Genomic DNA, 22,103 nt, shown 5'->3' with positions numbered 1-22,103 from the left:
TCTTTTTTTTTTTTTATGGATATCCTTGCCCCATCTTTCTTTTTTCTTTCTCATTGATTGCTCCTTTTCTGGAGCAGTTCAGTTCTGAGAATTTGGCATTTGGCCATCGTACGTATGACATAATGTGAAGTACAGTGTAAAGACGGGCCCAGACTTTGGTAGGCTGGCAGGATATCACTATTGTAAGTAAAACTGCAACACTGATATTTCACTGCATGCTCTTACTCTGCTGCTGGACTATACAGTCTGGGATTGTGACACTATATATAAAATATATGCACACAGACTTTTTGTATGTACCAAATTTTACAATGTTTTCCATTTTACTGAAAGTTTAATAAAAAAACATTATTGACCAAAAGTGTTCTTGCATTACATAATTTTCATAATGTCAGTAGGTGGCAGTAGTACCACATGTAAATAGTGTTTTGGCTATGCTAAAGTAATTTGCTTGACCATTGCTGTTCACTTTTTACAGAGACTTGTGTGTTAACTACTTACTGCACTTGATATTTTCTCTTTTGAGGCAACATGTATGAGAAAGATTCAGCTGTATTCAGTTAGAATGTTATAATGAAGTCAGGTTGGACTATTTGAAGTATCCTAAGAGACTGTAGCCTTGTAGCTCAGATCACCGATTCATTGCTTTATGAAAACAAGCAACTTTGGTATGAATGAAGTTTTAATTGTATGTAGCAGTTAGCCCTGACAATACCCAATTCTAAAGGAATAATCCTGAGGAATGCAGCTTGTAATCCAAGAGTTGAAGTTTTTTGATATGTGCATCCATAAACCTTAGCAAAAGTTCTGAGATACATTTGGATATGTCTGGCATTGAAGATGTTTAAACATCCACAACCGTCTTGTAAAGTACTGTACAATTTTTTTAATCAGTAAAATGAAGAGTAGCAGTATTGTATACTGAGTCAGTAAATGGATTTAATTCTGTGTTGTAATTACATAATTTAAATTAATTTAACTCTGTTTGCATTTTCCACCATGACAAAGTAAACAAATATTTAATAGTTGTTGCATCCACAGAAGGATTCTGCCAAGACCCTTATCCAACCACAGATGTGGTGGTACATGACAGGTGTAGAAAGCAAATTCAATTTTGTACTCTCAAGCTCTTAGTGCTACCCCGCTGAACACTTGTCACTTAAAAATGGACACATCTCTCTAAATGCTGCCATCCAGCACTTAGTAAATGTAAGGGATATTTTCAGCTGTCCCCCTAGAACTATTAAAGATATTGATTTTAGATTGTTTGGAGGCATTTACTTAGTTGTAGACATAATATAACTGAAAAAAGTGATATTGATGTAATGCTTAGAAAAAATGTAGTTATAGAGTGCAAAGATTATGCCTAGGTATACCATCATGTGCATATCAGTACTCCCCCATCCCCCATTACGTTTGCATTATTGTGTAACATTAGCCCATAGTTTTTTTTTCCAGTTACCGGTGAATTTTTTTTTTTATGTAATGCTAAATAATCAAAAATCTGCTGTATAATTTACAATGAATCTTGGGGTTTTGTATACTAATATACATCAAGTAACAGAGCTGTCAAGCAAGCTTAATGTACTTTTTCAGTTCATGTTCTGTGCTTAATCAAAGTACTTTTTGTTGACAGGAAACAAGCCAGTTTGTGGTCCCAAGGAGACATTTTCAGATCCAAGCAAAACCAACGGCAGCTGAATGATATTGGAGTGTCCAGGATAATTTCTACTGTAGAAGACATTTCCCTTAATGAGAGCTTTAAAACTAAAAGTCTGGATAAGATTGATAATGTAGGTACCAAATTACTCAACTGTAAACATTATTATTGCATTTAGAGATCAAGGAATGTTTTATTAATGTTTTATGAGAAAAATACAGTTTCACTTGATGCACCAATATCTTTTTTTACTTTTAAACAATCAAAATGATTTAATCATAACCTTTACATTCCTAGAAGGAAAAAAAAATTTCAGAATTATAGCTGGAAATCACTGGATCCATTTTCATGCATCTTATTTCAGGTCAGATTGTGTCACAAGCAGATGTAAATCTTATAGCCGTAATTGGCTCTCACATCAAGGATGTTAACAGAAAAAGCTATGCCATTTTCGGTTTTGTTTTGCTGCATTAATGAATGGTCATCGGTCTCATTCTTCAATAGCAATAGGCATTCTTGATTGGCGCTCATCTTTTCTTATAGCAGTCATAGGAATGACCAGGCATTTGGGTCTCATGACCATTTATGCCTTGCCAGCACCCACCCTTAGGTTGTACCCCCTTTCTTGAGGAGGGCCAGGCCAGTAAAACCCAGGGTGAATTTGTGGGTAGCCATTCAATCATCAAGGTCTTATTTAAAGAATTATAGTGTTCTCATTCTAATCTTTAAGGGCAGTCTATTCCATATGAGAGAGGCATTATGTGATAAACGTATCTTTCCGTTGTGTCTTTATCTTTTGGTGAAGATTCATAGATGATAGTGAGGGGCATTATCAGCACATGTTCCAAGATAACGAACAACGTTCTCACTTTAAAATGGGGTGCTGTGTATGCTGTGTACTTGGGGATGGGTTGTTTACCAAATGTGACATATTTGCACTTATTTTGGACCTATTTTCAGTACACCAGGTATTTCCTAGTATAACTTCTTTACTGAAGAGTTTGAGAGTCAGAGGGGAACTAGGCGGTAATTCCCAGGTTGCAGTCTGGCAAAGTTAGTTAGCCAGAGGATCTTGTTTACAGGGCTGAAGGTTAGAAAAGTAAATGCTGAAAAGGAGAGGTCACTGAGCTCTGGGGAACACCACTGATCACCTTCATACCTTATGATGAGGCACCTGCCATTCACAGTATGTAGATTCTGTCCTTTAACCAATTTGCTATCCATCTTGCCACATATGGATCAAAGTTTCAGCTACTGGGCTTTCTTACAATGCCAGCAAGGAGTATGGTGTCAGATGCTTTCAACGGGTGAAGATATGCAGTACGAACAGCATGGCCACTGTTGACAACCTATGTAACATTCTCTGAGAAATTTCCTAGATTCATTAGGCATGATCTACCCTTATTACAGCCGAGTGAAGTCTCCAGGCATTTCTGCAGTTACCTCCTACTGCACCTCTAGGTGTCAAATATTGCCTGTTCATATTTGCATTAATAATTCCAAAACTATGCTACCTACAAGGTATCAGAATACTTTATCTTGAAGTATACATGATGGCAAACACATTTGTAGTGGTATTTGACCTCTGTCAATTAGTATTTATTTGAACTGTAAGGTAATAACTTAATTTTTAAAGGCTGAAGCCACACCCACTGGGAGTTACAGGTACCCATTCAGAAGAGCTCTACTGGAAGGAATGAGTTAAAAAAAAAAAAAAAAAGACTGCTGTAGGCCAAGGAGATGTTTTGTTACTATGGTTTGTCAGGTACATTGTAATACATTCCATGGCTTGCAGATGACTCATTGTGCTTACAATTTCTGAGGTTGGTGGTAGAGTCACCCTTAAGAAATCGTACCACTTTTGAGATTTTAAGTATTTTCTTCTGATTTTTTTGTTTAAAATTACTGCTTTGCATCCTACTTTTCGGCGTCTTCTGGCTTGCTAAAGTTGATATCTGTATTAGAAACAGTATTTAGAACACATCTAGAGCCTGTTTACTGCATTTCCTGTGTTGCACTTAATTTAAAATCAGTTTTCTTAAAATTGCATTTTACCTGACTCTGGCCTAGCACTCAAGTGTGGGGTCATTTATTGCACTGTTCTGACTATTTTGCTACTTGTGTATCTCTGCTACCTTTAAACTAAAACAAAAAAGAACAAAAAATCTTGCTTTTTTCCCCACTTTCTGAAATTTAAGAAAGTTCAATTACAGATTTGCTTACTGTTTGTAAGTTTCTTGGAGGCCAGTGCTTGCTTGGGCTAAAGGGAAGTCTCTGTGTTCACCAGTGGCAGTGGTTAACACTGAGCAGCCTGCCTGTCCCTGTAGGAGTGGTTACTACCTAGAAGCTGTAGTTTTATTGGCCATTTTGGGTCAATTTCAAACTCCTTGATCTCTCGCTCTTAAAACCCTGCAACTCTGTTTTTGCGCGGTCTTGTGCACAGAGCAGCATCGGGCAGCGCTGCTTAAACAGGTTTAAACTATTCCCGGCTCCACAAAGTGTGCTCTTCACTTTTTTCCCTTAGAACTGCTCTAAATCTCAAAATAAGCACTCTGTTTTCATTCTAAAGCCCTGCACTTCCTTGTACAAGTAATCTCATAGGTAAACACTAATAAACTTAAGCACTACATCCTCTTATACTCATTTTAAGCACTTGCTCCCTATTGGTTCTTTCTAATCAGTCAATAAGTAGTTCCCTTTATTATTCAGGCATGTCCAAAGGTCAGTTTCGGGTTTACTCTCCAGTCCAGCTGGTGAATCCTGGAATCTTGAGGCAATGTTACAACTGCCTTATGTATCTCCTCCTCCCAACAAGCTCAAATATATGTGAGAGATGCAGCTATATAGCCAAACTGGAGGCTAAGCTCTCTCAACCCAGTACTGGCACAGCCTGTCAGGAGGAGAAGGTAACCACACACACCACAAATCCAGTCTCACATAGACCTATTGCATCAGCAAACCAAACACATAAATACACAAAAACATACTTGGAGGCTCTAAATAAAAATCTGCCTAAGCAGCAGAGACCGCCAAAGCAGACATCCAAGCAACCCTTACTATGAAACAATACCCACATAGCTCACAAAGTCAGTGTGCCACACAGGCACAGCCCTTAAGGCTAAACAACACACCTAATACACTTGTAATAGGTGACTCTATTGTCAGAGACACTGACGTCCCACTCACCAGGCTGAACAAGGAGAAGGTCACTGTAAAGCTACCTGTCGGATGCCAGGATCCGCCACATAACACAAGCACTCAGGTCACTCCAAAGCAAGTACAAATATGACTCCATCATTGTCCATGCTGGTGTGAATGACCTGAGACGTACCTCCCTGGACTACATGAAAAAAGACATAGAGGAGTTCTTTGATCATGTAGCCCAGGCCGGTATGACCCTGACCTTGAGTAGCATCTTACCCTCACCAAGAATGTTGCCACAGTATAAAGACAAAATGATCAGTTTTAACAACTGGCTAAAGTATTGGTGTCATTCAAAGGGGATCCAGTGTCTGTCAGCCTGGGATGACATGCTCGACAAGCCACGTTGCTTCGCTAGGGACGGCTTGCACCTGTCACCCCTGGGTTTTCGAATACTGGCAAAGGCTCTTGCCTCCCCTATAGTGCCTTTTTAGGCAAGGCTCAAAAGACAAACCCACCTCCATAGACCACACAAAGGAAAAAAAAAACGAAGGATAATGCTGCTCAACACCAGAAGTCTAAACCTCAAGATGCACGCACTCGAGACTCTCCTCAGTATGGAGAATATTGATAACTGTGCAGTAACAGAAACCTGGTTCAAGGCTCCTGAGAGCACCCCAGCACTAACAGGTTTATAATTCATACCATGCTTTCTGGACCCAAAACTCAGACCGAACCACAAAAGGAGGGGGAGTATCCATATTTATCAAAGATACCCACACCTCCAGGTTAGTGGCACTGCACGAAGCATCAGAGACCATCCATGTGCAACTAACAGTAGGCAAAACTGCCTTTCAGTTTGTAGCCTGCTACGGACCACCCTCCCAAACACAGGAACATCACTCGGCTTTCCGGAGAATACTGGAGAATATGAAGGTCTCTCCAGACACCATTATATTGGGTGACTTCAACTACCCAAACATTGATTGGGAAAACTACTCAAGCCCAAACACCCTCACCCAATGGTTCCTAGAATTTATAAACTCAAATGCTATGGAACAACTGGTCACCACTCCCACAAGAGGGGAAAACATACTGGATCTGGTCATCACCAACATGGGGTCTCTGTTCCACACCAGAGGTATACTCCTCATTGGTAAGATCAGACCATAAACTAATCTCACTGGACATCCTTATTCCATCCCCACCCCTAGCCAAGGAAACCACGGTGAAGAACTTCTCAAAAGCAAAGTTCACACTTCTCAAAACCGAGGTGGAATCCTTCAAAGCCCCCAGGCCAGTGGAAAATCAGCCCAAAATGCAGAATCCTTCACAAAAGCATTCTATGGACACCTAGAGGAATGCATGGAGCATGCTATCCCAAATAAAACCAAGACTCACTCCTCCAAAGGCAGGAGACCTGTCTGGTGGACCCCGGCCATAAATAAGCTATACAACAGAAGGAGAAAGCTACTACACAATGGAGCAAAATCCCAAAAAGGGAAGGCGTCTCTGATCAGTACTAGCAAAAAACTACGATCCCTCATAAAATCATCTAAGGCCAGCTTCGAAAGAAATATTGCACAAGACACTAAAGATAATCACAAGGCCTTCTTTAGTTATGTCAGAAACCTGGGAGGCAGCTCCCAGATATGCTCTGAATTAGTGCAAAATGACAAAAAATACACAACCCACAGACATTGCCAACATCCTGGCAGAAAGGTTCAGTGCAAATTCCCTCCCCCCTTCCCCCCCAAAAGAACAAATGTCTATCCCAACAGAGTGTAGCCTTCCTGAGATCACAGATGGACAGGTGAGAGCTGCCCTCTCCAAAGCAAAAAACACAGCATCAATGGGACCAGACAGTGTCCCGGGCTGCATCTTACATGAGCTCCAAGAAGAACTAAACCCTCAATTAAAGTCACTGTTCAATCCCAGCCTTACTACAGGATATGTACCCAAGGAATGGCATACAGCAACAGTGGTCCCAGTCCACAAAGGTGGTGCCACAGCAGACCTCGGAAACTGTCGGCCTATAAGCCTGACTAAGCCTGGTCTGCAAAGCTATGGAGCGTATCATCATGGAAGTCATAAAGACATCGGGAACCTCCAGACACTGGATCGTACCCAATTCTGCTTTAAGGGCAGATCTTGCCTCTTGAACCTGGTCGACTTCTTTGAAACAGTTACCAAAGCCATAGATGAAGGGAAGGTAGTCCACACAGCCTACCTGGACCTTGCCAAAGCTTTCGACACAATACCCCACACAGGCATCCTAAATAAGCTCACCAGCTTAAATATCAACCCCTATGTCACAAGATGGGTTGCAAACTGGCTCAGGGATAGAACCCACATGGTCAGAATAGCAGGTGCCATGTCAGACTCTAAACCAGTTACAAGTGGCGTCCCACAAGGCTCAGTCCTGGGACCTCTCTTGTTCGGTATATATTTCTCAGAGGTACAGGCTAACATGGGTGGACTATGGCTGACCAAGTTCGCAGATGACTGCAAACTGGGTGCCGTAATTGACTCTCCGGCTGACACAAGCATCCTCCAAAAGTGTCTCAGAGAGACAGATAACTGGTGCCAAAGCCATGGCCTAAAGCTAAATGCCAAAAAGTGCATAGTCATCCCCTTTGGGAATAACAAAGTGCCCACAAATTACCACATAAGTGGTAATCCATTAAGTACGGAAGAAGTAATTAGGGACTTGGGGACCCAAGTAGATAGCAATCTCTCCTTTGACAATCATGTTGCCAAAGTGGTTAGAAAGACCTTCTATATAGCCCACCTTATCATGAAAGGATTCACATCTAGATTGAGAGGTCATTGTGCCCCTCTACTCATCACTTAGGCCCATAATTGAATACAGGGCCCCATTTGGGATGTACCTTACCCGACACCTGCAGCAACTGGAAAGACCCCAAAAGTACCTCACCAAGAAGATCAAGGGGCTCAAACAGATGCCCTATGCAGCTCGGCTAAAGAAACTCCAGCTCTACTCAGTTGCGTACCGCCTACTCAGAGGCGATCTGTGTCTGACGTATAAAGCCATGTCCAACCCAGAGTTAATGGACATGCTTCGCCTCAGTAAATCAAATCCCTTAGAGCTACAAGCTCCAGGGACTTGAACCTCAGCACAGAAATAAATAGGACATGCTGGAGGGACAGATTCATATCCCAGAGGCTCCTCTCAAAATCCCAATCCATGTTAGGCAAAGCCCCTCACTAACGCTTTTCAAGAGAAATCTTGACGAGTGGATGGGAGATCGTAAGTTTACCCCTGGGATCTCTTCTGTGTCCCTGCTTGACAGAGGTACAGTAAACTAACCTTAAAAGGGCTGCCTTCTATGACCTACTATACAGAGGCACAGTCAACTAATCTAAAAGGGTGGCGAAAGCCAAACACACTCTGGCTAGGCTTATAAATGCCCTAGGGCAGATAGCCTAGTGTATCAACCAATGAACCACTGCTGGCATCTGCCATACTTCATGGACAAAACCCATAGGTAAACTTAGATTGAGCAGTTTAAAGAGTGGTTCTGCCAGGGTATGGCTAGTACTATTTATTAAATAACCAGTTATATTTTGGGGTCCCATTGAAGACACATTTTTGGGCTTAGAAAGTGCCTTCAGTGCATATTCCATAATGATGAGGGGAGGGGTTAAAGTATTCATAGATAAGTGGAGTTTGGATAGCAGTCTCTAGTGTAAAATATGCGTTTAATTTGTTTGCTAGTGTGTTGGTAAAGTCCTTGGTCAGACTAGGTGGTGGCGTTGTGAATAAGTTTATGGCAATGTTGAATGTTGTTGCAAATATTTATACTTGTAGCCAGAGAAGGAGTTATTGCCCTTAGTTTCACATGCTAACCTATGTTCATGGACTGTTTTAGTAGTCCTAATGCTTAAAGTTTTTTTTAACATGTTTGATGCTATCCTTGATACAAGGGTTTTGTGTCTGGTGTATAATTTAAGGGTATTTTTCTTTTGGTTTAAAGTTCATTTATGTTGGTGGATCACAAAGATGGTTTGTTTTTGAAACTTCCTGTTGTATTTTGTTTTCGTTGGGACCGTCAGCTCTGCACATTTTATGAGGAAAGTATAGAGTTCCTTTGTGAAACCTTCTGCTACTGCAGTATTGGGGTTAATACTGCCATAGTTGAATTCAGAGACCTGTCTTAGAATTGATGAGGTGAATACATTTGAAATCCTTGATTTCTAAGATATTTGATACCAGAGTTTGTGATATTGGAGGTGAAAGCCAGTAGTTTGTGGTTCGACTTATTTGTGGAGGATAATACAAGGGGAGTAGTGCATGACGAGGCAAGAATTATAAAGCTGAAATTTAGAATATTTTATTCTCTAGTAGGTTTGTTGACTGGTCCATGGAGGTTTTGTTTGTTGTGTCTGAGAACTACTGTGCATACCCTGTATTTGATGTGTATGTGCTCCAGTGCTCTAGCTGATTTTTTTGAGGGGATGGGGAAGGTTGCAGAACTGGTTATTTTAGGGATGTTTACAGTGGTTAGACATCCCCAGAAGAGGTCACACAGACAGGTGTGCCTCTGAGATATATTTTCCAAGAGGTGTATCATTTGCAGTGCTTATTTTGTCTGTGAGAAAATCTTGAAGTGGCTTTGAATATTTTTAATATTGTAACAGAGATACTGCTTAGAAGAGTGAGACATCTTTGACTACTGTTATCCTCAGGGAATTACTGGTGCTAGTTCGAGATAGGTAAACCTTTTACAAGTTTTAAACTACAACTACTCTTTCGGCTGTTCCCGTTAGGGGTCACCACAGTGGATCATCTGTTGCCATTTCTTCCTGTCCTCTGCATATTGCTCCGTCACACCAACCGCCTGCATGTCCTCTCTCACCATGTCCATAAACCTTATCTTAGGCCTTCCTCTTTTCCTCTTACCTGGCAGCTTTATCCTTAGCATCCCTTTCCCAATATATACCCATCATTCCTCCTCAACACATGTCCAAACCAATGCAATCTTGTCTCTCTGACTGTCTCCAAACCGTCCAACCTGAGCTGACCCTCTAATATACCGATTCCTAATCCTGTCCATCCTTGTCACACCCAGTGCAAATCTTAACATTTTTAACTCTGCCACTTCCAGCACTGACTCCTGCCTTTTTGTCAATGCCACTGTCTCCAACCCATACAACATAGCTGGTCTCACTACCCTCTTGAAGACCTTCCCTTTCACTCTTATTGGTACCAGTCTGTCACAAATCACTCCTGATAGTCTTCTCCACCCATTCCACCCTGCCTGTACTCTCTTCTTCACCTCTCTTCCACACTCACCATTACTCTGAACTGTTGATCCAAAGTACTTAAACTCATCCACCTTTGCCAACTTTACTCCCTGCATCCTCACCATTCTTCTATCCTCCCTCTTATTCAGACACACATATTCTATCTTAGTCCTGCTGACCTTCATTCCTCTCCTCTCTAGATCACATCTCCACCTGTCCAGGGTATCCTCAACCTTGGTCCCTACTCTCACTATAGATCACAAGGTCATCTGCAAACATCATAGTCCATGGAGCCTCCTGTCTGATCTTGTCTGTCAACCTGTCCATCACCATTGCAAATAAGAAAGGACTCAGAGCTGATCCTTGATGTAATCCCACCTCCACCTTAAACAGATCTGTCACTCCCACTGCAGACTTCTCCACTGTCACACTACCCTCGTACATATCCTGTACCACTCTTACATACTTCTCTGCCACTCGTGACTTCCTCATACAATAGCACAACTCCTCTCTAGGCACCCTATCATATGCTTTCTCCAAGTTCACAGAGAGACCATGCGCCTCTTTCTGACCCTCCCTATATTTCTCCATCAACAGTCTCAGAGCAAACATCGCATCTGTAGTGCTCTTTCCTAGCATGAAACCATGCTGCTGATAGCTAATCATCACCTCCCTTCTTAACCTAGCTTCCACTACTCTTTCCCATGACTTTAAGCTGTGACTGATCAGTTTTAACCCTCTGTAGTTACTACAACTCTGAACATCACCCTTATTCTTGAAAATAGGTACCAAAACACTTTTTCTCCACTCCTCGGGCATCCTCTGACTTTTCAAGATTTCAGTAAACAATCTGGTTAAGAACTCCACTGCCATGCTTCCACTGGTATGTAATCTGGACCAACAGCCTTTCCATTCTTCATCCTCTTCATAGCTGTCCATACTTCCTCCTTGCTAATCTGTTTCACTTCCTGATTCACTATCCCCACATCATCCAACCTTATGTCTCTCTCATTCTCTTCATTCATCAGCCCCTCAAAGTACTCTTTCCATCTGCTCAGCACACACTCCTCGCTTGTGAGTACATTTCCTTCACTATCCTTTATTACCCTTACCTGCTGCACATCTTTCCCAGCTCGGTCCTTCTGTCTAGCCAGTCAGTACAGGTCTTTTTCTCCCTCTTTAGTGTCCAACCTTTCATACAACTCTCCATATGCCTTATCCTTAGCCACCTCTCTGTTTGCCATGCTCTTCCTCTCCTTATACTCCTGTCTACTTTCTTCATCTCTCTGACAATCCCACTTCTTCTTTGCCAGCCTCTTCCTCTGTATACTCTCCTGTACTTCCTCATTCCACCACCAGGTCTACTTGTCCTCCTTCCTCTGTCCAGATGTCACACCCCAAGCACCTTTCTAGCCGTCTCCCTTACCATCTCTGCTGTAGTTACCCAACTGTTCAGTAACTATTCACTGCCCCCCCAGTGCCTGTTTTAACTCTTTCCTGAACTCCATGTCACAGTCACCCTTTTTCAGCTTCCACCATTTGATCCTTGGCACTGCTCTCACACTTGTCCTCCTCTTCTTGATCACCAAACATCATCCTACAGACCACCATTCTATGCGGACTAACTACACTTTCTCCTGTCACCACTTTACAGTCTCCAGTCTCCTTCATACTGGCCCTCCTGCATAGGATATAATCCACCTTTGTGCATCTTCCTCCACTCTTGTACGCCACCCTATGCTCCTCCTTCTACTTAAAATACGTATTCACCACAGCCATGTCCATCCTTTTCGCAAAATCCACTACCATCTGACCTTCTCCATTCCTCTCCTTAACACCATACCTACCCATCACTTCCTCATCTCCTCTCTTCCCTTCACCAACATGCCCATTGAAATCCGCTCCAATCACCATTCTCTCACCCTTGGGTACATTTACCACCACTTCATCCAACTCGCTCCAAAATTTATCTTTCTCATCCATCGCACACCCAACTTGCGGAGTGTATGCATTAGCAACATTCATCATTACACCATCAATTTCCAGTTTCATAAACATCACTCTATCCAACACTCTTTTCACCTCCAAAACACTCTTGGCATACTGTTTGTTCAGGATAATCCCTACACCATTTCTCCTCCTGTTCACACCATGATAGAACAATTTGAACCCACCTCCTATACACCTAGCCTTACTCCCCTTCCATCTGGTCTCTTGCGCACACACTATATCAGACTTCCTTCTCTCCATCATATCAGCCAGCTCTTTCCCTATACCAGTCAAACTGCCAACATTCAAAGTTCCTACCCTCACTACTACACTCTAACCTTCCTCCTCTCTTTCTGCTTTCAGGCATGCCTTCCCCTCTTCTTCCCCTCCTTCGGCCAACAGTAGCCCAATTTTGCCAGCACCCTGTTGGCTAACACCAGTTTTAAACACAGGAAAAAAAAATCAAAGCATCCTAGGGATGGTACAATAATCATAAGATGGAAATACAGTGGAAAGGTTTAGAGAGAGAATTTGCTAGGACTAAGGAGTGAGTGACTATAGAGATCTCAGTGGTCCTGCTTAGACCTGGAGGTTCTGGACAGGGAGACTCTGGTCCAGTACCACTAGGCATAGGTGCTTGCATATACTGTTGTCCCTACAACCTGTGATAACCACTTAAAATTCATACAGAAGAGTGGTTCTTCCAGGTGGAAGCCAAGTCTCAGAAGTTTTAGTTTGTGTAGCACAGTGGTATTCTGCTTCCAGGCTATATGGGGCAGACACAAGCCTTCTTAGGAGTATCCTAGTGGTCTTTCCTTAGCTAGCATCTACCCTGAAGTTTTCTGTTTTACTGTGCCATCTGTTGAATAGTGCATCTCTGTTCTCTGTTAGGCCTATCTTTGCAATTTCTGGTCCTTTAGCAGTGCTGTTACCTGAGACCTGGATGTCTGGTACATCAGTATCTTTGACTCGTCTTCAGATTGTAGGAAATTTGCAGAGCAATCTTTCAAAGAGCTAGACTAATGACGCCACACCTTCTTTTTCTCTACCTTGAGAATTGCACAGCAACAAAGAAGGTCCCCTTGTCAAAATGGTTGTGTGATTCAAAACTTGGTCATGAGGATTCTGCTGATGCATGCCACATCCAAGCTCCCATGGGTTATTCTGTGAACTGTAATGACACCTTGTCTTTGGAGAAGAGAACTTGGAAAACAGCCTTGACAGCTACATGATAAAAAGAATGTTGCTGTCATAACTGATGTCAGCAGTTCAAAGTCCAGGGCTTCAGGTTTGGGAATTTGGTGGATTGTAATTTATTTTAAACCAGTAAATTTCAGAGTAAATCAAAACAATAAAACTAAAAACCACTGAATGGGACGCTGCAACATTCTTTATTAAAATAAAACAAATGTTTAAGCAGTTCTGTTCGTAACTTAATGAACTTTGTCAGAATAAATCCAAACAAAATGTCACCATTTACAGGAATGGTCTTTTAATCAATCAAAAATAACGTCTATTAATATCTCATAAGTATTCAGAAGCTGTTCTCAAAACAGTCTTAAAGCCATATTGTCCTATAAACACCCAACTGTTTCTCCAATAAGATATTTAGATCTGCTTCTAGAGTATAAAATGTATATAAATATATACCTAAATATAAAATCACATCCCACTGTATGTAAAAGAAAAAGTGTATATAAGTATACATTAATTGAATAAGCTGTAGACAATAAATATGCATATAATAAATAACTAAATCTTCATTTAATTCTCTCTTCTCTTAATGCCAGTAAACTGTTAATGCTTAATTTATCATTATTACCAGGGTGATGTGTTGTATTCAGCCATATTCGCCATAATGGCTTCCTTGCTTTAAAATTAGGTTTGCCAGTTTATCCCCCCCCCAATCATCATGTGGCACCTTCGCTAACATAGAAAATAAAAACTTCTTAAAAATTTTACATTTCATCAAATGTTTGAGTAAAGCATTTCTCTCATCCTTCCAAGATATTTTAAGAAGGAAAACTGTGGAAACCAGGATGGAGGCATTTTTTTTTCTTTCCTGCCCCGCCTCAGGCATTTCCAGCAGTACCATGCAGATCTCCCCAAATAAAAGACAGGTAGATGAGGTTAGAACAGGAGAACATACAGTGGATCTATTATGGGAATTACTATCAGTTGATAAAAGGGAGTTGGATGGGCAGCTGGAGATAAAGGGGTTACTCCTTGAATAGTCTTCTAAGTCATGCGGTGGCTAATGTTATCTGTGTTTGAGTGATTGAGTGATAGTGCCTAAACAGATTGATTCTTGCTTTCTGAAGATGTATTCAGCCAGTATGAGCTTTTGTTTAACTGTATAAGTGAATTCATTTTTACATGACTAACCTGGACAAAAGCAGATGCATATAACCTACAGCAGCATTATTTGAAGTGATTTGTTGGCATGCTTAATAGTGGCCATATAAATTGAACTTAAATATATGGGTCACGTATTTTCTGCGGTCTAAGTACTTCTGCCTTTCACCTTTTTTTCTGTGCATTGGTTAAAATACTGATTGAAATACTGGTAGTGCTTACTTTCTTGGATGGTGAAACCCAGTCATCTCAATTTTTTTTAACCTAATAGGGTAGTAGAGAAATGCTTCAATTCACCTATATGGATCTGAGCTGTAGTTGCTTATTTGTGTGGCCTTTTTATGTAGAGCATTGGCATGAAGCTACAGAATGTTGTCCGACTGGGTAGGGTCGTATTGGTCAGATATTTATAACAATGGCACTTGAAATTTAATGTATTTTTTTATGATTTCACCATTTGTTTCCTAATCATAATTTCTGCAAGTAGCCTTCATTGAAAACGGTATAATGGCAGCTGGTAGATCCTTTCTGAATAGTCAGGTTTTCCTTTTAAATAAAATAAGTAGATGTGCATAAGTATATTTATGCAGATGTGTCGGGTAAGGTAATGTCATCTTAATTTAATTGTGGAACAAGATTTCACAAGACAAGTTAGCATACAGATTAGAAGTGAATGTTGATCCAAATGGGAAGATCATTAAGTGAGTGTCATTTTTTCATGTCATATTATAAAATATGTGCCATATTCATATCTCTGCTAATAATCTGACTCGGGATGCGTTGGTATGGAATTTCATGGTATCAAATGATAGCTTGTATAATGCTAGAAAACTTCCCGGTGATGCTTTGTATTTAGTTACCTCTGCTTTGCAGAGATCTGTACTACTTTAACAGTAGAATATGTATGCATAAATGTATTTATGCTACTATGTCAAACCATATCCACTTCGTAGCTCACTATTTCACAAGCCGAGTCAGCACACAAATCAGGGAATGGCTATTGATCTAACTGGATTGATAAGTAAAGGAAAGTGATTTTTTTTTTTATGCCAAATTATAACTATTTACTATATTAACATTGTTGGTAATCTCGAAGTACGGCTCCAAACAGCATAAACTGTAATATAAACAATGGCTAGTAAATGTCGTAACTATTGGAACTATCATCTGTAGGTTACTAGAAATCATGTTTTAATTACAAAAAATTTTAGTGCATTAGCTAGGTTATGATTTAGTGGAATAAGCCAATGAGTTTTTTTATGTTCAGTTTAGAATGGCTGGTTTATAGTAATTTGTCTGTGTATTAGTGCCAAAGCGGTTTTATGCTGTATGACTGTTGGTGAGTTTTTAAAATGTTGAATTCATTTAAGTGTAGTGCCCTAATGAAGTGAATTAGAGTAAAGGACATGAGAATAGTCCTAAACTGTACTTGTTATATTATTTATTTATCATTTTTGTAGAGACAGTTTTTATCTGTTGACAAAATGAAAATGTCCAGTATGCCTTTCAGGATGACGGATTATCTCGTTAAGCCACCACAATGTGCTTTAAACAAAATATTCTCTATGTTAATATGGAAGCATATACACTAATATATTTCTTTATATTTTGACACAATTTGAGAAATGCTTTTAATAATATGTTGAAATCACTTCTGTTAGAGGAGGAGTTGTTGTGTCTTTTGGCTTTTCCCGGTTAGCCAGAGCGTCTTCTGCGTGGAGACATGTGTGAATGGGGGTAACTTCATTGAAGGTTGTGCGTCAGGGCTGGCAACTCGGCACGTAAAAATCAACTACCAATCATTAGCGGACCGGAGTTCCACTGTGGTGACCCCTAACCAGGAAAAGCCGAAAGACACAACAACAGAAGTCTTGTCAGAGAAGTGAGAATAGAATTCCAAGTCTTAGCAATATAATTTGCATAGAAAGAGTTTGCATAGTTATTGAGATTTTTGAAGCAGAGGTATTTGTCATAGACGTGCATTTTTCTTATAGGTGTATACCATTAAAGTAAAGAATTAAGTAGGGACATGTATTGAACAAGCAAAGTGGTTTTGTGTGTTACTTTTATCTGGCAGTATTTTAGAAAGTTAAGAAATTCAAGCCATTTGTGTTTGATGTCAGCACAGTAATGGATTCCATTAGGTAGGTTGGTGGTAAACTTGACAGTTGTTACTGTAGCACTGCTCAGGTTTATAAGATGAGTTGAGTGCAAGTTAGTAAAAACTGGAGCACTGTAAGAGAGGCAAAGTCACAAGTAAACACTAGATAAAACCCATTTTTATTATGATTTTTTTAAAAATATTTGTTGGATATGTAAATCAATCTTTTAAGTTTTCATTAATGACACTATCTATTAATTTAATGTAGAGAACAGTTTTTATAATGGTACCATTAGAACTGTTTTTTAAGGTCAGAGTTTGAGTTGGAGGTGAGCAGCATTAGCCTGGTTTTATTTGGGTTTAGAACAAGGTTACACTTTTCAAGCTAAACTTTGATAGAGGAGAATGCAGGCTGCTTTGTGATTAGTAAAGCAGATGATAGAGGAATTTTATTGAATGAAGATTTACTGGTTAGATGAAGGCAGGTCATTAATTAAATGTTGCAAAGGGCTAAGAAACACAATCCTTGGGGAACACCTACAGAGATGGAGAGGAATGCTGATTTAGCTTGTTGCCATTAAATATTTTGGTTTCTGTTGTTGATGTAGGGTTTTAACTGTTTGGATAGCTGAGACAAATTTGGTGTGAGAGAAAGTGTCAAACGTTTTAGGTCAGTAAAGAAAGGAGTTCAGAAAGTTATCTTTCATATGTTGATGTGTGGTGGTGAGGAAATGTCATTGCTATGGAAGGGACAGATCCATGTTGAAAAGGGGAAGAGGAGGTTAAGTAGAAATTTTGAAATTACAAAGGGAACTCTAGCATGAGTCAGTAGACTGTTAAAATTGATGAATTGTCTTTTTTTTTTTTTATTTTAACCAGTAAATTCCACATCAGTGTCAATCAAAACAATAAAACTAAAACATGTTGAATGGCACACTGTGACGTTCTTTATTAAAATAAAGCAAATGGTTAAGCCCTTTTGTTCGTTAAATAATAAATCCAAACAAAGCAGTGCCATTTAGAGCAATATTCATTTATCAATCAAAAAACATATTAATCTCATAAATATTCACAAGTTATTCTCAAAGCACTCAGTCTTAAAGCCATATTATGCTATAAACACCTCTGTCTTCCCCAGTTAGATATTTAAATCTACTTCGATTGTGAAATGTATTAATAAACATAAAATGCATTCTAATGTATGTATGTAAAAGAAATGCTGTATATAAATGTTACTCAGATACGCTCTAGACTATTAATACATATATATAGTAAATAATTTAAACTAACTTTCATTTAATTCTGTCTATACTTGATGCCGGTAAACTATTAATGCTCAATTTATCATTAATGTCAGGGGTGTTGTGTTGCATTCAGTCTTATTTGCCATAATACCTTACTTTCCATATAGGATTCCCAGTGGCACCCCCGTCCCATCATTGTGTTCCCTTCTCTAAAATAAAAAAAATAAACATTTCTTCAAACTTTTACATTTCATCCAGTGTTCAAGTAAAACATTTCTCTCATCCTTCCAAGATATTTTTATTTTAACCAGGAAACCTATGGAGATCGGGATGGTTTCCTTTTTTTTTTTTCTCCTACCCCAGCTCAGGAATTTCCTCCACTACCATGTAGGTCTCCCCAAATAAAAGACAGGTAAATTATGTTAGAACAGGAGACTGTGCAGAGGGGCTCTTATGGGAGTTACCATCAGTTAATAAAGGAGAGTGGGATGGGCAGTGGGTGGGGAAGGAGTTACTCTTGAATAGTCCCTTTAGTAATGGAATGGTGAATGCATATGAAGGTTTTGAGATTTTTAATTATATTTATTTTATTTATTTATTTATTTTACATTTGTTGACCGGGCTAGTCTAGCTGGATACATTTCCATTTTCAGTAGAGGCCCGGGGAGAAAAGCTCCACACAAATTTTAACAAAAAAGTCAAAAATCAACAAGCAAATGGACAAATCATCATAGATGAAAAGACAAATAAAAAAATATAGTACCCAATAACAGGTATACACATGAAGAGAATCACATTTCTAAGAATAACATTATTAGCTGTAATAACATCAAGAACAAGGCACAAAACAGAGAGCAAAATTGACTTATAATATTATATAGAACTAATCTTAGTAACAAAAGGAGAAAGAGAAACACTATAGTAGGAGGGGAGGGAAGCAGTTTAAGAAAAGAGAAGAAAATGTTAAAAAAATGGATGAGAGAGATTAACATAGGGGAAAGAAGAAACAAAGAAACTCTAAAAGGAGATAGACTGAAGCTGACTCAGAAAAGAGAGAGAAAGTAAGGTAGTAGGAAAGTGCAGAGTAGTAGGAAAGCGCAGAAGAGGTAAAAGATTAGTCAGGTTTTGTACAGGAACAGAGCCAGTGGCTTTGGAAGTAATCTTTGATTTTATGTTTAAAGAGAGGCAGAGATGTGGTAAGTGTTATATCGCTAGGAAGCAGATTCCAGTTCCTTCCTACAGTATTATTGAATAGAGAGTCACCAGCGGAATTATTAGTCTTTGTTATAGTAGCCATAAGTTTACTGGAAGAGCGAAGGGAGTTTAGGTTGTTATAAGGGATTAAAAGTTTAGAAAGTATAGGGGTTTTATTGGGTTGGTATAGAATTTTATGGGCAATAGTGAGTTGAGGGATTCACAGAAGGTTTTGTAGTTCTAGCCAGCCTAGAAGTTTCAGGTTAATACAGTGATGAGTTCTAAGAGGGTTACTAGTGGCAAAACGGGCAATGTTGTTGTAGCAAGTAGCCAGTTTGTTAAGGTTGGCTTTCCTAAGGTTAGTAAAAATTGGTGAGGCATAAAGAAGAGTTGACAAAAGATGGGAGTGGGCAATCTTGGCTCTGGATGATGAGGTTAGGAAAGGTTTAATTCTATATAGGCTTCCTATTTTTCTATTGACTATTTTAATGGTGTTGTTGATATGCTGATCAAAGGAGAGGTTGTTATCAATTGTTATTCCTAATAGTTTTGTTGTTGGATCAGGAGTAATGAGAGTGGCATTATTTGAGGAGATGGTGAAGTCCAAGGGAGTGGACCGTGTGGTAGGAGAGAAAAGGAGAAGTTTAGTTTTTTTGGCATTGAGGAGGAGGTTGCGTCTGGCGAACCAAGTTTCTACTGTGTTGAAGACATTTTGAATAATACATGAAAGTTCATTAGGAGATGAAGCAGAGCAGATAAGGGTGGAGTCATCTGCATATTGAATGCAGGTTACTTGAGGGATTGCTAAGTGGAGATCATTGATGAACAGGGAGAAGAGAAAAGGTCCTAGAATGGAGCCCTGAGGTACACCGATGGAAATGGGTGTGAGTGAGGAAATTTGGTTTTCCCAATGAGCTGCTTGTTGTCTATTGCTGAGGTAGGATGTAAACCAGTTAATGGCAAGATTATCAAAGGAGAGGGATGTAAGAGTGTTAATTAAAATGGAGTGGTTGACCATATCAGAAGCTTTAGAGAGGTCGAAGAGAGCAGAAGAGAGAAGGTTGTCGTTGCGGTTCCTATTGATAGTATCTACAAACGATAGGAGAGCAGTGGTAGTACTATGATGTGGTCTAAAACCGTGCTGACAGTTTGCTATTATGTTGTTTTGAGAGAGATACTGTAAAAGTTGTTGGTGAATACATTTTTCCATTATTTTTGCTAAAGGAGAAAGGAGGGCAATTGGTCTATAGTTTGAGTACTCAATGGAATTCCCACCTTTATGTAATGGGATAATATGGGATATTTTCTAGATGTATGGGATGGTTCCCTCTTGGATTGTCCTGTTTATAAGTATAGATACTGGGTATGCAATTTCTTTGGCAGCTTTTTGGAGAAAGAGTGAAGGGAGCTTGTCAGCAGAAGGGGTACACAGCTTCAGTTTGTGAATAAGTCTAGAGATGAAAGAGGTAGGAATAGGTTGTATTTTAAAGTTATTTGAAGAGTGTCTTTGGTTTATAGGTGGGCAGGAGTTATTAGTGCTAAGTTGTCTAGCTAGTGATAGAATAGTGTCAGTAAAAAGAGTTGAAAGCATTTGCAGTGAGGTGGGGAGTGTTTGGGTCAGCATTAAGAGGGGTGGGAGTTTTGGATGTTCCTGGGGAAAGGAGTCTATTAATAGATGACCAAAACTGTTTGGGATTGTTATGATGAGTTTGTTGAAGTTTACAAAAGAAGTTTTTTTTGTCAGTAATTATTGCTTTTTTTGTCATGTTTCTAAGTTGGCGGAAATGAATAAGATCGTGGGAATTTCTATGGCATATCCATTTGGCCCAGACTTTATTTCTGGAGAGAATTAGCTTTTTAGTTTCTTTAGAGAGCCATGGGGCAATATTGGGTTTCATTCTGATGGTGCGTTCAGGAGCATGTTTGTCGAGAATGGATAAAAAAGTGGTATTAAAGTATGATTCTGCATTTTCAAGAGGAAGAGATTTTAAGGGGCTCCAGTTGCATTTGCTGAGTTCATTTTGAAATAGGTCTATATTAAAATGTTTTGTAGAGCATATTTTTTGAATGTTAGGGAGGTTAGGGAAATCAGTCTTTTCTCTAGTGATATAGGTTAAAGAATGATCACTTATATCATCAAGCAGGGTTCCTGCTTTGTAGGCCTGTTTGACTTTGTTTATGAGTATCCAGTCTAAAATACTCTCTTTATTGTTAGGCTTGTTGATTCTAGTGGTTGTAGTAATAGTCTGGGTGAAACCATATAGGTTCATATGTGAGGAAGGATTATCTGCATTGATAGTGTTCCAGTCAACATTGATGTCACCTAGAATTATAGTTTCTTGGGGGTAAGTAGTAGATACCCAGCTAAGAAAGGGTTCTAGTATGGGTATATTGTTTCCTGGTGGTAAGTAGATGCAGATAATGTAAAGGGATTTCTTGGTGTTTATTTGGAGTTTTGTTATGATGGCTTCTACTTTGCAATCTGGGATAGGATAAGCTGGAAGAGTAGAGATATTGAGTTGATTCTTAAAAAGAATTGCTACTCCACCACCTTTACGTTTTGGTCGGTCAAGTCTTATTATACTATAGCCTTGGGGTGTGATCTCAGTGTCTTTTGTATCTGGTTTGAGCCAGGTCTCTGAGAGGCAGACAATGTCAAAAGAATGGATATCTAGGAGGGCATGTAATTGGGCTATTTTGTTATTTATATTATGAATGTTAAGGTGTCCTATAAGGAGGGAGTCATTGATTTTAGGTCTATTAGTTTTGGGAGAGGGATAAGTTGGCCCAGGATTAGGGTGGATGTCTCCATCTTGTAATGTAGGAATATTTGGTTTGGTTAGTAAATGGTTCTTTAGAAAGATTTGTAGTTTTAGTTTCTTATTGGTAGGATGGACATACTTAAGGTGGGAGAGTCCGTGGTATTTAGGTAAGAGATAGTTGGGGTTAAAAGCAATGTTGGAGTGTAAAATGGGAGAAGTATGTGTGAGAGTTGAGGTGTGTTTGTTGGGGTAGATGGAGTGGACAAAGAGGGTTTTCAAAGAAGGTAAGAAAGTATGCAGAGAACAGGATGGTAAGGAGTGGAACTGTAAGTGTGAGCATAGTAAGGAAGTTGGGAGGCATAACTAGAGAGTGTTAGAGTAGGAGTTAA

The 22,103-nt window shown here is 39.6% G+C and overlaps 1 protein-coding gene across 1 annotated transcript in view; it reads left to right on the top strand.

Moving 5' to 3' along the window:
- Positions 1-22,103, top strand: part of CDC14A (cell division cycle 14A) — a 1,552,589-nt gene that overhangs the window by 1,291,648 nt on the left and 238,838 nt on the right. Inside the window, exon 14 of the mRNA XM_044080231.1 lies at positions 1,637-1,793. Within this exon, the coding sequence (XP_043936166.1) occupies positions 1,637-1,793 (157 nt within the window). The remainder of the gene's footprint in view (positions 1-1,636; positions 1,794-22,103) is intronic.

The sequence above is a fragment of the Protopterus annectens genome, chromosome 8.part0 (genome assembly GCF_019279795.1).
Source record: "Protopterus annectens isolate FY-2018-M chromosome 8.part0, PAN1.0, whole genome shotgun sequence".
In the NCBI taxonomy this organism is placed as follows: domain Eukaryota; kingdom Metazoa; phylum Chordata; order Ceratodontiformes; family Protopteridae; genus Protopterus; species Protopterus annectens.
Note: the sequence above shows the minus strand (reverse complement) of the source record. Positions and strands in the feature narration are given on the sequence as shown.